At 41.3% G+C, this 17,915-nt stretch overlaps 1 protein-coding gene across 1 annotated transcript; it reads right to left on the reverse strand.

Moving 5' to 3' along the window:
• Positions 1-887: 887 nt before the first annotated feature.
• LOC120554397 (SLAIN motif-containing protein 1-like) lies at positions 888-17,373 on the reverse strand. Its single transcript, XM_039793289.1, is given in 11 exon segments — positions 888-2,006; positions 2,508-2,613; positions 2,616-2,849; positions 3,186-3,335; positions 4,470-4,481; positions 5,413-5,793; positions 6,481-6,630; positions 7,947-8,060; positions 8,163-8,306; positions 14,689-14,819; positions 16,781-17,373. Coding segments are annotated over 11 exon segments (1,938 nt in total). The 5' UTR covers positions 17,221-17,373; the 3' UTR covers positions 888-1,930.
• Positions 17,374-17,915: the final 542 nt, after the last annotated feature.

A 17,915-nucleotide genomic window follows, 5' to 3' on the forward strand; every position in this document is an offset into this window, starting at 1 on the left:
ATACTTTAAAAAATTCAATCTGAAACTCTAAAAATCAGCATTTTTTTTGTTGGTATTTTACATTTTTAGTTTTAGTACTGTACTTCTTTTGTACATACACTTATGTCTATATTACATTTATTTTATTCTTTATTTGCATGTATATAAATGCAAGAAATGTATGTCTCGAATAATAACCAGAAGTTGTGTATTTGTTTTGTATGTTTTCATTTATATATGAATTTGAATATTTCAGTATTTATTCAAGCCTTTTTCTTTGTGTATTATTTTATTTATCAATTAATAAATGCATTTTCTGTATTAATTAAATTTGTGTTTTTTCAATTAAGGTTTGCTTTCATTTACTTGGTCATCTTCCAGCATGTATTTATTGATTATAACGTAATTTGGTCCTCCATACAGGAATTCTTATTTATGCTAATTACATACAAGTGTGAGAGCTGGGTCTCAAAGAGTTACATGCACCTGCTGCACATTTCTCTCAAATACATATTTAATATGCAAGTTCTTAGTATACATTTTATTTCAGGTTCAAACTGCTGAGATCTTTCATTACAAATCATAGGGTTCAAAGTGAACTTGTACCTTTTTGGGCTATGAGTCTAGAGTTCCCTAATTCTACCACTAGGCGGCAACATGTCTGTGCTACTATTACCACCATAGACTGTTAATATTAATTATTATGAATTATTACCACAGCTCGGTGCATACTGATTGGAGCATGCCAACTCCAGTGTGTGGTTGTATTCAAAGAAAAGGGTTATATTGCTTTTAAAGGGTTATACTGCTTTTTAAAGCAAAGGCATTGCATATTTAAACTGGTTTACTATTTAGTTAAAAGTTGCAGGTTTAAATTTAACATAAAGTACTGAGGAAAAAAAGTCATATTTGATTCAGTGGGTTTTATTAAAATGTTTCACTCATTCAGCTCATCACAGGAACAAAAGGCTCAGGATTTAGTGAAATGTGCCATAGTGACGGCCATTTAAAAACACAAGCCAAATATTACAAAGAAACAGTGCTACATTATGCCGTGTAGAACCGAAATCTTCCCACAAAAAAAAAAATATCCAGAAGATGAAATGTAAAAGGAAGTGCAAACATTAGTAAACAGAAGATGAAAACATCAGTAAGTTCAGAGATTTATACAAAGTGCAACAAGAACAGATCCCTTATAGGGCCTTAAACTATTTCAAAGTGTTAATATGCACAGTTTAGTGACACCATGGTGAGACTATTTTGTAAACACATTCACACCTTTTTCCTTTTGGTCACATTTAAAATTCAATAATATTGCATCAATATATATTTATATAAATAGCCATTTAATAGTAAGCTTTGTACACAGATACATACAGTCGACCTTGTAAAAATGAGACCAAATGTGCCCAAACCAACAGGGACGGATTCATTTTAGCAGCATCTTTGGCGCTTGTTGCCAGAGGGAAAACACCTGATTAGTTAAAAAAAGGTATTTAAAATAAATATATAAATACATACAGTATTGTGAGGCTCTTTTTTTATAAAAAGTGGCAGGCCTCTTTAGCAGGTTAGTACTACTGGTACCCTACAGCCAGTGGTTTATTGCACAAGAGCAACAGGGAACAACTCCCCCCTTGGCACGGACCAAACTCAGGAGCATCAAGCTGTCGGTAAAATTAGACCTGATCTGCATCCACTCAAATCCAGAAAAAAAAAAAAAGACATCCCGCCTTCCCCGAAAAAATTCTGCATAGAATTCAATGGATGACATGAGAGGTCAGTTCACTTGTGGCCCTTTTGGAGAACTCTTGTATGCAGGACTGAAGCAGATTTAAGGTTACAGTTACTTTTTGGTCAAACCCATTCAAAACGTCCCCAAGGAAAAGCTTTATGTTGAGGTGTGGCGAGTTACCCGAGCCAGCGGGGTGTCCACCAGTCCATCCATCCATCAGTAGCAGCCGTCCCTCCAGCTGCTGTCCCGAAGGGCACTGAGGGTGGACAGGCTCTTTGGAGGCGTCAGTAAACTGCAGAAAATCATAAAGGAACCGTCAATTAGGCATATTTGACAACCTTTATAAGAGATCACAAACATTTTCTAATCTAGCAATTAGGGCTGAAACTTAACGATTATTATTTTCCATTAATCTGTCGATTATTTTCTCGATTAGTTGATATAAAATGTCAGAAAATAGTGAAAACTGACGTCCTCAAATGTCTTTGTTTTGTCCACAGCTAAAATATATTCAGTTTACTTTCATAGAGGAGTGAAGAAACCAGAAAACATTCACATTCAACAAGCCAGAATCAGAGAACTATTACTTTTTTTTTCATAGAAAATGATCCAAGGGCATAACTTTGGGTTCAAATATTATATATCATATTATTAGATATTTGGAAATACTTGTAAATTACGCCTATGCTTAAACCGATTAATCGATAATCAAAATAGTTGGCGACTAATTTGATAGTTGACAACTAATCGATTAATCGCTGCAGCACTACTAGTAATAAAATAAAGGATTTACCTCCGCGCTGGTTGGCCCTTGCTGCGGGGGGTGGAGCTTGGGGTGCCAACAAAGGAGGCGGGGCGGGGCAGCCCGCTGCGTGGTGTGTTTGGGGTGGAAGTCGGCACCCTGCTCCGCCCGGAGGTTTACTGAGCATAGGGATGCCAGTAGCGACCCCGCTGCTCCCCCCGCTGCTCCCCCCGCTGCTGATGTTCAGACACTGGAGGCTGGTGGAGGCCGGCGTGGGGGCCGAGCCCTTGATGGTGGGGCTGACGTAGGCGGTGGCCTTCAGCGGCTGCCGTGACAACGTGGAGAAGTTCCCGACGCTCTGGACCCTGTTCTGCAGCTGGCCTGGGGAGGGGACTGGAGGTGGGTGGAGATAGCAGATACAAGATTAAATTACATCCTACTGTATGTGGGTTTCATAATAATAAAAGTTTATGAGGAAACGACTTCCAAATGTTCTTCTGTGCAGGTGCATTGGAAAAGAACATAACTTGGAAACAAAGGAACAAATCCTGTACTCTGCTCTTGCTATAGCATCGCCTTTTATTTACAACATCTGAGAGACTTGTTGTTGTTGTAAATAAACAGTGATGCTATAGCAAGAGCAGAGTGCCGGATTTGTTCCTTTGTTTCCAAGATAATAATAAAGTTAAAAAAAATGTAATAAAATACAAATGCACTTCTGTATCTTACTGAAGGACTGCAGTCGAGCCAGCCCACTGGACGAATCAAAACTCTGGCTGTTACGAAGCAAAGAAGGGGAAGCACTAGGATTGGTTGGAATGGGCACACTAGGCATGCTGGGAGCTCTGACAAGGTTAGGCATGCTCCTCCGCAGCTTATCTGAAAGAGACACATAAAGAAATGAAGTTAATAACTGCACTAGGGCAGACTGTGATGTAACAACAGAGCTGTCTTACTGGCCTTAACGTCTCAAGATCCAAATAAATACAATAAACCATTATTTGCTTTCAGAGGTTGAAATTAACAAATTACAATTACTCACGTTACTATAATTGAGTAGTTTTTTTGTGTACTATTACTCTTTAGAGTAGTTTTTAAAATCTGTAATTTTAAGTGTGTTTTGTTTGAAGTATTGCACTTTGCTACATTTTAAATCAAATCCATTGTTATGGCCAAATATCTGTCAACAAACTCAAATCAAAAATGTCGATCAATCAACATTTTATTGCTTATTTTTTATTTATTTATTTTTTACTTTTTTGGCTCTGTGCCCTTAACAAATCGCAAAAGACTGTCATTTAATTAAATAAGTATAAATAAGATATTAAAATAGGTATAAATATAAAAAAAAAAAGTATATCTCCATTCGCTGTTAAAAAGTAACTTGTACTCTGAGTAAATTTTAAATGAACTACTTTTAACTTTTACTTCAGTAGAATTTTATGCCGGTAATTATATTTGTACTTAAGTAAAAGTTCATCAAAGTAATCGTACTTTTCTTAACTTGAATATTTTGGTACTCTTTCCACCTCTGGTTGCTTTTTTGGGAGCTGTTGGTCAGCGTGTTCTTTTATACCAACTCCATCCCTTAAGAGGCCACATAAAGCTCTATGTTGAGGTGGAGATCTCTCCCGTAACAACAGCTTCCAGCCTCCTCAGTCAGATATACTCTCCTAACTCTAATCCCATCAAACTCTCTCTCGTCTCCGCCTCAGAAACGGGAACACGCGCCTGTCTGAGGGCTTTAACAGTGGGTTGTACTGTACAAGAGGCTTAGCCAGAGTTATTATTAAGTGGTACAGTGAGGACATCAGTGGGGGGTCAGCCCGGGGCGTCCACACATGGTTAGAGAGCGAAGATGGGATCTCAAAATGAGACTAATTGTAAGAAAGCACAGTTACAGGTAATGAATTAATGGGTTTAACGTTAAAAGTTTTAATATTGTTTAAAGGTTTAGGAGGTTAGAAGACTTACATTTCACTTTGGATTTAGTGAAAAACAATGTTGACTTACTCTCATATTCGGCTAGACGCCATGATCATTTCCCCCAAAGCAATACGCGCAACAGCATACACATATATACAAATACACAGAAATATTACACATACAAAACATAAACAGAGAGATATCTGATTAGTACTATTGACAGCAATGAGAGCAGTATATTTCAAAGTTAGAAAGTCTAAGCAATCATGTACTACCTCACTTTTCTGACTAGAAAATTTAAAGTGAGAATCAGAAGACTTGAGTTTTGAGGTTGCATTATGGGAAGTGTAGGCTTCATGGTGTATGGGTAGCTCAGCCACTGCTACATACTACTTCTACTTGTCTGTCTCTTGGCTCCCCCAACTTTATGGAAGTGCAATACTAGAATGCCTGAGTCTATCATTTGAGTTTTTTGTGTTTTTTCACCATCCAATGAAGATAAGTCCAATATTTGATATCCTTTTAGCTGTTTTGGTCTGCGCCATCTCCTTAGGCAAATATCTGGCTCCTCTGCTGCTAAATGCCACACCAGCTAGTCACTATTTATATTACATTCTCTCATCTATCTGTATATATTTATTTTACCTGTCTGTACATAAAAGGTGATTATAGTGTACATGTTATTTTTATTGTTACTCCTGTTGTTTTTCCATCTCTTATAGTACTTTATCTATTTTTTTCCTACTAAATTTCTATTTAATGTGAATTTTTGAGCTGCTGTCACAAGGGAATTTCCCCAGTGTGGGATAAAGTCCATCTTATCTTTTCTTACTAACATTCAGGCTTAGTTATTACATTTGTTTTACATTTTAGGTCCACCAGCCACTCAATAGATCACCATTGTTTTTATGGCTGGTGAGTGAAGCAAATCTATCAGCCACTTGCATTTCTGGTAGATGGTGCTCATTTTGAACCCTCCAAACCTATGTTGTCTGCCATTCGGTGCAGTTACATCAGAGTCATTTCTCACCTGATCCTGGTCGGAAGCCGTGCAGCTCGGCTGCGCAGGGGCTGCCCAGCCCCAGGCCCAGGCCCAGGCCCAGCCCCAGGCCCTGGGGCTGAGGTTGGAAGGCGAACCCTGCGGACGGGTAAGGGGGAGTGGAGGGGGTGGAAGGTGGGGTGGACAGGGAGCTGGTGCTTCTTCGCCAGTCTCGGATGCTGGAGAAAGTGTGGGAGTGCGGGAGGCGGGTGAGGCGTGGCTGCGGCGGGGGCAGGAGGCCGTAGTCTTCGTCGTCCTCGTCTTCCTCCTCCAGGTCGAGGCCGGCGCTGAGCTGGCTGAGCTGGAAGGTGAAGCTCTGGCTGCGGCGGTTGGCCAGGACGGACGACGTGCTGGCGTAGTCCTGTCTTAGACCTGGGGGAGCGAGATTATGAGGACCAGCGTGCCACACACACACACACACACACACACACACACACACACACACACACACACACACACACACACACACACACACACACACACACACACACACACACACACACACACACACACACACACACACACACACACACACACACACACACACACACACACACACACACACACGTCACCTCCTGGGATTAATGAAGCTGAAGTAGCGATGAGCTCTGAGATCTGGTGCCATATGTTAAAATATTAGAAAGGAGGGAACAATAGAGACGGATGAACAGCAGAACAAGTCAGTTGGTGCACAATAACACAGACACAATAAAATAAAACACAAAATACATTTTACCAATAATGTTCAGAAATCATTTGGAGCTTAGAAATGCACGTATACGTTTAAGATTAAACAGGAGTTTTCAAAAAATTTAATAAAAAAAGGTTTTTTTAACCCTAAATTTACTCCATTCAATGTCTCAGGGAATCACCGACTTAAAATAAAGAACAGCCAGCCTGCAATTTGGAGTTTTAAATTATACACCATTTCTCAGAGCAGAAGCGGTTCTGGGGACAGAAATACTGTCATTAGGCATGTTGAAGAGCCAATCTACTGCATGTTTTCTTGCCTAGTGTTGGGTGTCTGTTGTTTAAATCCGAACAGAGTCGATAACTTACTCTCCTCCTGCAGTCGGGCCATAACCTGGACGTCGGTGAGGTCTTGCAGTTTGTATCCCAGGGTGATGGAGTCGTCCTCCACCTCCGAAGAACCGAGGTCACTGTCCACGGACGACTGGAGACTGAGGGCGCAGCGCCGGAGGCTGCGGCCTGCAAAACAAAAATAGAACCAGCGTCAGAGAACGGAGTTTGACTCGTGCCACTTCTCCTTATCTTACCTTTTCCAGTGGTTTTCTGACACGGTGTTAGACAAACGAGACGGTCACTGCAGCTCAACAACATTCGGTAATGAGAAAAGCTCTTGAGTCTTCGGAGTGTCCTCTACATAAAGATGAAGGATCCAAACTAATGAAGGCTCATGCTTGGCTCTGAGAATTAGAGTCTATTAAGTACCAGCGAGGCAGAAATATTGTTAAGGTTAATGATATTCCTGATATCTGCGTACTGTGACGGCTCTCTAAAATAATCCTTCCCATCATTGGTGTTATTCCAATTACTTTTTTCACATTTGCTCTAATGTTCTAATTGTCTAAAGTTTTCAGACTTTGAGGCTTTCTGGCTCATCTTTCACCCACACTTTACATATTTTCTCACTTAATTCTAATGGTAGTTTACTGGAACTACTGAAATAGTCCCTACAGCATTAAAACAGCTCACAGCAATATATTCTAGTATCCTCAGTAGTTTGGACATGTTGCTGCTGAATTTCTATGGATTTTTTCAAAACGACGTAAAAAATTGAAAATCATTCACCTCTATTGTATTTGTGGAAAGGCAAAAAAAAGCTTAAATTTACAAAAGATATAATTTTATATAAATGCATTACATAAATGGCCTTTAAAAACAAAAATATAATACTTTTTTTTTTTTACAGTTTGGTTCATGGAATTTGGACTCCTGGCAATCCTGGCTATGACCATGAATAACATAATATCATATTGGTGATGCACAGATGTGGCAGATAGATGAAAGGGAGTTTTATTTTTGGAACAACACACAACATATGTAAAAGGAATGAAAAAGAAAATCAAGGAGTAAGCCCTGGTTTTTTAATGCTGTTTGGATGAGCACCGTCATGGAACTGAGCCTCAAGCTAAAAAACCCTGAACAGTACTCCAATGTGGGCTCTCTCGTTCCCTGCAGCCTTGCCCTCTCTGCTGCGTCTGGAACATTATTTCTTTCCATCACGAATAATGCACAAAAGGCTTTGGCACAGTGGGATCTCTGCAACTGAAACGTTGCTTGAAGCCGCAGCGGAAATCTATTCCCTTACTCCCACGACTTACATTACAACACAGTCGTGGGTGGCTGACCCAGTTCTACACAGAGAGTCTTGCACCTACCTGCGCATTAATATTCTGATTGCGATAAAAAGCAGAGTTAGTATTCAGTTTGATGTTCTGCGCTGTATGAGACGAGGAAAGCAGGAAGTAAGATGTGTGTAAAGCAGGAGCATAGGGGCTTACTGCGGTTGGCAGGGAAGAAGGTGGGAGTCCTCTCCGAAACAGGAGAGAGATCCTTCCCTACAGGACTCAGCGTCCGATGGAGGACTGGGTGGAGCGGGGAGGAGAGGGCTGGAACTAAGGGAGAAATTTGGAGTTTAATAAGACAAATATTTGTCAGAGCTGCTCCAGAGGTAAAAAAAAGGCTTTCAAATTAAAAACAGCCAAGTCCTGAGTTACCGTGTCTTTCAGCCGAGTGGGGAGTGGAGCAAGGTTTGGCCGACGGGGAAGAACTGATGGGTGACACTCCGGTCACTCGACTCATGGGAGGGCCGGGGGAGGAGGTGGGAGAGGGGCTGGACAAGGAGCTACGCCACCTGGACACTGAGGAGGGAGGGGGGTGGGTTTGCAGGAGGAGAAACAAGCAGTGGGGATATTATTAATACAAGAAATCATAAAAACCTTTATGCATCAGAAGTGCATATCAAATATCAAGATACTCAATCAAGGAGTATGTTTACATGCGCACCAATATTCCACTATTATTCTGAATATGAAAAATATTCCGGATTTGATACAGGCCATGTAAACAGCATATTCCGGTTGGATATTCCAAATGAGGCCTTTTTTTTCCCGAATATAGCATTTTCCGATTAAGACATGAGGGATATTCTGGTATTATTCGGTTTTCGAGGCATTCTGTGGACATGTATACAGCGCATTCGGGAATATGCGTCTTAATCGGGGTTTTTACTGCAGGCTTACAGTCAGCTCTGCACATTGCTATTAGTGGCCCACTAAGGCCTATATAAAAGAGACTTCAGATACAGTATTAGGGGACCACTAAGGTCTATATAAAAGAGACTTCAGATACAGTATTAGGGGACCACTAAGGCCTATATAAAAGAGACTTCAGATACAGTATTAGGGGACCACTAAGGTCTATATAAAAGAGACTTCAGATACAGTATTAGGGGACCACTAAGGCCTATATAAAAGAGACTTCAGATACAGTATTAGGGGACCACTAAGGCCTATATAAAAGAGACTTCAGATACAGTATTAAGGGGACCACTAAGGCCTATATAAAAGAGACTTCAGATACAGTATTAGGGGACCACTAAGGCCTATATAAAAGAGACTTCAGATACAGTATTAGGGGACCACTAAGGTCTATATAAAAGAGACTTCAGATACAGTATTAGGGGACCACTAAGGCCTATATAAAAGAGACTTCAGATACAGTATTAGGGGACCACTAAGGTCTATATAAAAGAGACTTCAGATACAGTATTAGGGGACCACTAAGGTCTATATAAAAGAGACTTCAGATACAGTATTAGGGGACCACTAAGGTCTATATAAAAGAGACTTCAGATACAGTATTAGGGGACCACTAAGGTCTATATAAAAGAGACTTCAGATACAGTATTAGGGGACCACTAAGGCCTATATAAAAGAGACTTCAGATACAGTATTAGGGGACCACTAAGGCCTATATAAAAGAGACTTCAGATACAGTATTAGGGGACCACTAAGGTCTATATAAAAGAGACTTCAGATACAGTATTAGGGGACCACTAAGGTCTATATAAAAGAGACTTCAGATACAGTATTAGGGGACCACTAAGGTCTATATAAAAGAGACTTCAGATACAGTATTAGGGGACCACTAAGGTCTATATAAAAGAGACTTCAGATACAGTATTAGGGGACCACTAAGGCCTATATAAAGGAGACTTCAGATACAGTATTAGGGCACCACTAAGGTCTATATAAAAGAGACTTCAGATACAGTATTAGGGGACCACTAAGGCCTATATAAAGGAGACTTCAGATACAGTATTAGGGGACCACTAAGGCCTATATAAAAGCATCCAAAGAGCACCATGTCATGGGACCTTTAATCTACATTTAAAAGCAACATTGGTCAGAAAATTCTGTTAAATATTTTCCTCCATTCACATAACCATAGATCACACAAATACCATTCATCCAAAACACATTCCCCTTTACTGTGTTTTGTTAAAAGTTGTTGTGCATTTGTTCGGTTTCTCCACTCATTTATTCAGGTTTGAACTTGCAGCTGAAGTCTACCTCTCTCAGTATTAAGACTACACTTCCCATACACCACCTTGCTTCTTGTCGTCTTCCACGGTGTTAAAGCAGTACAGCAGATTTCTAGCAGAATGTGCTTGCATACGACCACATTTCCTTCTTTTTAGTTAGGACTTTAAAGTAATGTGTTAATGCTTTGTCAGTATTTGATGAACTACAACAACATATATAAATGCCTCATAATTCATGTGTCCAACCAGGTTTTTATTTGATGATGGAGCAAGTCATTTGAAATGAGGTTATTGTTCTATTTAGAAAAGCAGATGACAGTTTTTATTTTATTTTTCTGCAGCTATCGAACTACACATTTGTTTTCCTGCTAAATTAAAGTCACAGAATCAGTGATATCCAGATAATTCCATAGATGGAAGTGCAAAGTTTGTGCAGACTATATTTATTCTTGACATCAGTAACCATCAGCAGTACAGGACAACGTGACCCTTCAGAACACAATTCATAAAATAAAAAAAAATAAAAAAAGCCCTTTCTCACCTCAAAGCTCCAAAACCTTAACTGGCTCTAACAACAGTAATGCACACACAAACCAAACATGTTTGAAGAGAGGGCAGTACTGTGCAGCGGTTACCTCAGCAGCACTGTGACTGTCACCAACCGCTCTATTCAACAGCTTCAAACAAAAGGACAAAGCTGTATTCAACACACACACACACACACACACACACACACACACACACACACACACACACACACACACACACACACACACACACACACACACACACACACACACACACACACACACACACACACACACACACACACACACACAGCTGGTTTGAAGCACCAGTGACATAAATATTTTGGGACTAAGGAAGCATCAAAATGTGCTGTGTTGTGCGCGCGCGCGCGTGCGTGCGTGTGTGTGTGTGTGTGTGTTATTGAAGCCTACATCCTCCCAAAGATGCAGGAGGAAGATTTCTCTCCACTACCTGTCAAATATAAGCCATTTAAAGCTACAGGGAGGGCATTTATTCCTTTCATGTAAATGGTCTCCATGGCAACAACTCCCCCATTTTCACTGTACTGAGAGGCGGAGAGAGATAGCAGGGCCGAGCTGCTGGGCGGATCCCTTGGCCTGCTAACACAGCGATGCAAAGGACCAGCGCCTCTGATGCAACCAGCCGCCCAGCTGGTGCAACTTGAGAGCACTGAGCCAAGTCAAGGGTCGACGCTGTGACCCAAATATTAATACAGTATCAGAGCTAGCCAAAAGTATGTGGACACCAGACAACACAATGCTGATAATACAAGGTCTTTACAGGCATGGTTTCCCCCTGTTTGGTGTGGAATAGAGCTGCTAAGATTAATCGTCAACTATTAAATTAATTATTAACTATTTTGATAGTCCATTCAGTTTGAGTATTTTTTTTAATTTAAAAAGTAAAAATAAAAATCTTAGATTCCAGCTTCTTAAATGTGAATATGTTCTAGTTTCTTCACTCCTCTGTGCCAGTAAACTGAATATCTTTGAGTTGTGGACAAAAAAATATGTTTGAAGACGTCATCCCGGGGTTGGGGAAACACTGATCGACATTTTTCACCATTTTCTGACGTTATATAGACCACAACTAACAACTGATCAATTAGTTGAGAAAATAAAATTGACAGATTAATCAACAACGAAAATAATCGTTAGTTGCAGCCCAAGCGATGAAGAAGTTGATGGCCCTGAACAGATCCCTGAACAGAGCCCTGACCTCAGTGCTGCTGGACCTCAACAGTGAATGTAGGAGCTTTCATGAACCGGCCACTGACAAAAAGAGCAGTCCAGCTAGAGCTGGGCGAAATGGATGGTAAAGGCAAATAATACAACAGCTAGTAAGTCTGGTAAGTTCAGAAAATGACATCACTTTACTGTAATGCAGCCTTTAAACCAGGAAAAGACTACACTTGGGTCGCATCACGATATCCAAAATTTCAGACGATATCTAGCCTCCTATATCGATATATTGCCTCGCTCTAAGTCCAGCAAGAATGCATTTCTTGAAAAAAATACTGCAGACTTTATTTTGAAAGTGAGGTAAAGCAGCCACACACACACACACACACACACACACACACACACACACACACACACACACACACACACACACACACACACACACACACACACACACACACACACACACACACACACACACACACACACACACACACACACACACACACACACACACACACACACACAGATTGATAAGCCTGATCTGCTTTTTCCAGGTCTCTTTGTCAATAAGCTCAAGACATTAAATCTATTTTTAAAAAGTCGATTCAGGCGCCTGCGGTATCCATGACAACGCTGAACGCAAACTAAGACACCACTATTGATTCTCAGGTCTTGACTTTTCAGATCTTGAAGTAACCATGACAGCTGGTTGGTTTTTTAGGGAAGTTCAGCTCTTCCTGCTCAACATGTTGTTCTTCCTCTTCTTCAGTGGTGCACGATATAATTAGGTGATGCCGAGACATGCAGGTCAGGTGACCCGGGACTGATCTGCTTAATGCTACAAGGTTTGGACAGATTATAGTCTGTGAAGTCCACTGTCCTGCTGAGTCCCATTAGTCACAGTGAAGGTGACTGCACTTCAACCTGGAGCGTGTTCCCTGTGGATCTAGTCACTTTTTATACATTTTTGACAACTTTCTGACATCACAAACCCTTACTCAATGAATCAAGACAATATAATTGTTAGTGGCAGCTCTAAAGTATCAAGAAGCACAAAATGGAAATACTCAAAGTAATTCGAAATTGGACTTACTATGTGATCTTACTACTGATGTGTACTGTACATCCTCATCTCTGCCTGAGGCTGACAGGATAAACGCAAGCTTAACATGAACAAGCCCTCATTTTATCTGATCACTTCCATCTGAAACTCCTGAAAAGGACATTATTTTCAGTGCCAGACTGCCTCCTACACAGGTCAGCGAGAGCATCTAGCTATAAAGTCTAGATGAGAAACAATTTAACAGTTCTTCCTGGCCAACACTTGAGTTGTGTGAGTCATTGAGCATTCGCTCAGTCAAGTTCCTTCTGGCAAGACAGCTAAAAGCTGTGTACATGAGTTTAAAAACAGCCTGAAGGAGAGCAGCATCCTGCAAACTAATCTACTAAGAGATCTTATGAAAATAAAGGAAGACAAAAAAAAAAAGAGACTGAACACAAATGAAATTAACATAAGTAATAAACAAGAAAAATAAATCATAATGACCCCATTGGGGCCTTGCACTCGTGCTCGGGCCCTAATAATAATAATAATAATAATAATAATAATAATAATAATAATAATATTTACAAAAACAATAGGATCCTTTGCACTTTCAGTGCAAGGCACCGTTGGGGCCTTGCACTTTCGTGCTCGGGCCCTAATAACCTCTGGAGATGCCAACTAGGCCTAGATGAAGTGTAAAATCATCTACAACATGAAATACTCTTACAATGCACATCTTTATTTAAGGAAAGTGACAAACCTGAATTTATTAACACCCTGAGACTGAACTCCAGCTGAACTCCACGAAGACGTTGCCAGCATTGTTCATTAGACAGACTTCACCCCTCAGACCTCCGCACGCCAAAGGAACACAGCTATTTAACTCCTTAAAAACAAAAAAGATGCTTGCATCTGCATTGCATTCTGGTCAATCTGGTGATTTTAGCATGTACTGAGTCTACATGCAAACACCCTTTAAAGCTTTAGTGCGTAACTTTCTGATATTAATGACCGTTACATTCAGCTCCACACAACTCTCTCTGGATTTCTCAGTAGGACTATGTTCAGAAGATTGTGTCATCTGGCAACTTTTGTATGCAGAAATATGTGTTCCGAGGCACTTTTTGGACCTCGGGGGGCCGACTGATCAGTCCGACTGCCTATCCTGCCGACGATCGGCTGTCGGGTTGGTGTGTCAGAGCCTTAACAGTTACAGTTGTTGTTGGCCACCAGTTGTCTGCTAGAGAGACGACCAGCTACGAGCATCTTAGACCAAAGATCAGTATCACACTAATACGGAACGCTTTGCCATCAGATTCTTCAAAGCTAACACACAAAGCTGTTAAATATTATTTTACCTTTCGTACTGATTCTGTTGATTTGATATTGCATTTAATTTCACTTCCCCCCCCCCCCTTTTCTTTTCAGTTTCTTTCTATTTCAATTTGATTATGCATTGGAAAGGGCCCAGATTAAGCCCCTGTGAGTTTTTTTTTTCATCTCTCCATCACATCTTTTATTGATTATGTGTATATTAATCTGTAGTATTTGTATATGTGTAAACCAATCAACTTAACTAAACTGGATGTACTGGGCATCTCCCAGTGAGAAAACGGCAAGCAGGGGATAATGGAACTACAGTAAGCACCCAGAGCCCCGACATGGTGACGGCCCTTGTTTTTGTCTGCACATTTGACATCTTCTTGCTGTCCCCTTTCTTGCAAGCAAGGTGTGATGTCACTCACTCAGCTCGTTGCAGACACACATCCATGCGTGGTTACACACAATAACTTCTAATGTAACAACACCCTATTACAACAGTCTCTTGCACTGCCAAATCTTTAGCTGTGCAACGCAACCCTGCCCCGGGGCCAATCACTCATTTTCTTTCCACACACAAACGGGGTGTCATTTGGTACCTTGTTCCAGGCGGAGGGACAGCGATCTCCTGGCGACCTCCACCTCTGATTTGTCCAGAACCTGCCGGCACCACTGCAGAGGTGTGAGGGAGCCAGCTGTGGGCTCTCTGGCTTTTGATGGCACGTACAACCTGGAGAGAGTCACAGATTGAAATGCTGAGAGTCAAACAATCGCCTAAACTGTCCCAGGACAACGTAGGCTACTATTTAAAAGCACCTGAGGAGTCTGCAGCCATGCTAGCAGCTCTGCGATCTGTTTGAACGCTAACATGTGGATGTTTAGCAGGTATAATGTTTACCATGCTGATCATCTCAATTTAGCATGCTTATTAGCACTAACACAAGCGCAGTTGAGGCTGATGGGAATGTCATTAGTTCTGCAGGTATTTACAAAAGGTACTAATGATTATTTTCAGCCATGAGTTTTTCGGGGTTTTTTTTACACTATAATAGGCCAGAAAATACTGAAAGAATGCCAATCCTAGTTTCCCAGAGTAAAAGGTTTTTTGCCCAAATAACAGTCCAAAACTCAAAGATATTTGGATTACTATGATATAAATCAGAGAAAAGCAGCAACAGTTTCATTTCAGTTGCTCATTGGATGGAAACATAACTATTTATAGCCAGAGATGTGATGGTATCCAAGTTGAAAACGCAACAAAAAGGAAAGATTGCAACATTGATATCTTACTATTTTAAAATAACTCATTATTATTGTCTTTTGTTTGGGTTTTTTCCATAGAAACACAATCAGAGATGACAAGTAACAGGTGCCATTTCTATGCAAATCACTGTGGTTTATTTTGCATTGTTTGTAGGATTTGAATGTTATTAAAGTATTATAAAAATTGCCCTGTTGGGACTATTTCTCCATGCAGTCCCTGAGAGATCTTTCTTTTGTGCCACCAATCAATCTCTGCCCTGTCTTAAGGTGATGCTAAGCTTTTCCGATATGAGGAAGAGGAGCCGCTCTGTTCAAACGGAGTGGATCAGATTATTCTGACAGCCCTGAACTCCACGATTTTTTTTGGCTCTGCAGGCAACATGGAGGGAGCTGAATTATAGATTAAAACTTTCACTGACATCAGGTGAGAGGTGGAAGGGGACACACAAAAAAACATCTCGGTTACTATTCCGAGACACAAGGAGGGGACATGCCTGCAATGTGAATACACCAAACACAAAACGAAAGATGAATGCAAATGTGCTGCAGTGCAGAATCAGCAGTACTCTTTACTCTTCAAAGATAACTTTGATCTCTTGGGTTTCTACCATGCACTCTGACCTTACTGATATAAACGGGGAAGACAAAATATTAGAAGCACCTCTCAGTGTAACCATAAACTACATCCTCCAACGTGGTGAATCAACACCTCTCTACAAATCTTAAAAGTAGGGATTTATTGCAGGACTGCTGTTTAATGCCACTTTCTAATAGCCAACGTATTGATTAACTGAAAAAGCTAAATCAATTGGTTACTTATGAAAACAACTTAGTTAGTTGCAGCCCTATAACGGTCTACAAACTGGCTTCCCATTGGTTTATTTGCATGAGATGGTCAGTTCACTCTGCAAGATGCAACATGGTCAGCCAAATGTGAGTTCCTGATTTTGATTTGGTCTCTTTGCAACAACCTCACATGTCATTTTTTACTGGAAGTAGGCAATGACAGGTTATAGTATTTTTTGGGAAGAAATGGCAGCAGCAGCAGCAGCAGCAACAGTTAGGCTACACTATCTGTTTGAAATTGTGTTTTTAAAGCATGGCAAATACTGTTAAGCATTCAGCCAGTGGCATTTTGATATTAATTTGTCTCCTGCACAGAGGAAGAATGGCAGCACTGTGCAGCCCCGATGACAAGCCTGATAACAAGTGGTCTCTCTCTCTCTCTCTCTCTCTCTTTCTCTCTCTCTCTCTCAGTGCCAATGTGCGTGGCTTTGTCTTGCAGTAGCTAGGCTGGACGGGCTGGTTACATCCAGACACAATGAGAAAACCAGGCGTAATTAACAGGAGAAGCATCTACATCACACATGTGACATGATTTAAGTACTGCATAAAGCAACAAATGGTTGGGAAATTTAAAAGAGTTACCATGTTTCATCAGACTCGTCTGAGCAGCACAGAGAATCAAAATCCAAAAGTTCCAGCTCGTCCAGAAGCGACGGCTCGGATCCGTCCTCCGCCTCCCCCGCAGCAGCAGCCGCTCCATCCCCACCGGAGTGCGGCTGGAAATAGTCGAAAGGCTCCTCCGGGGGCACGAATGCCTCCAAGGACGACTGACACAGCAAGGTGGGCAGCGGGCTGGGGAGGCGGTATCCCCCGGCGCTGCCGAGCACGCACGCCGAGGATGGAGGCAGCACCTGCGGGCCGCCGCCGGAGCAGCTACTCGCCCGGGTCCGCAGCTGCTCATTCTGGCGCTCCAGCTTCCGGACCAGCTCCTGCAGCTTCTTCACCTCCAACTCGGCGTTCAAGGTGTTGCTGTTGCAGTCGACCTCGGTCATTATGGCGTGGTTCAGTACCGCTGCCTCCATTGGAGCAGAACAAAAAGAAATAAAGCTATTCTAGCCGCTACTTCCACCTCCAAATGAGATGAGAAATGGCTCACCCGTCGCCCTCAGACTGCTTTCTGTATTCCGGTAGCGTAGTGATCTGTCTCGTGAGCCCGTCTGGACGGTTACCCAATGTGAGAATATGACTCCACCCCTCCGGCACACCCCACCCTCCGCCTCTCTAACTCACTGCACTGACTACAGGTACACATTGCACCTGTCGCAGGATAAATGATGGGCTAGTAGCCAAAATAAGAGTACGATTTCATTTGACATAGTAAACTTTCACCATTTCATTTTTCAAATGGTTTCTAAGACATTGTTTCAAGCACAGTTGCGCCCACACCTGTTAACGTTATTAGTCAGCATCCGTTTAGTTGATGGCTTAATTATTCTGAACAGATAAATATGGCTTATAATCATAGACTGTATACAACTAGGTTATAATTAGCAGAAGCACGTCTGCTAAACATGCATGTGCATTTGGCGGCATCTTGTGGCTGAAGATGGCAATGACACGAGATGGAAAATACAGTATGCATCAGCAGATTTGGAAAAGTTTGGCCAATTAATTGCTAAAAAAAATAATCAAATTGATCATTTTAATTGTAAAAATTATAAATTAAGTAATTTATCAAGCAAAAAACCTTTGCTTGTACCAGCTTCTGAAATGTAAG

The sequence above is a fragment of the Perca fluviatilis genome, chromosome 24, assembly GCF_010015445.1.
Source record: "Perca fluviatilis chromosome 24, GENO_Pfluv_1.0, whole genome shotgun sequence".
Classification (NCBI taxonomy): domain Eukaryota; kingdom Metazoa; phylum Chordata; class Actinopteri; order Perciformes; family Percidae; genus Perca; species Perca fluviatilis.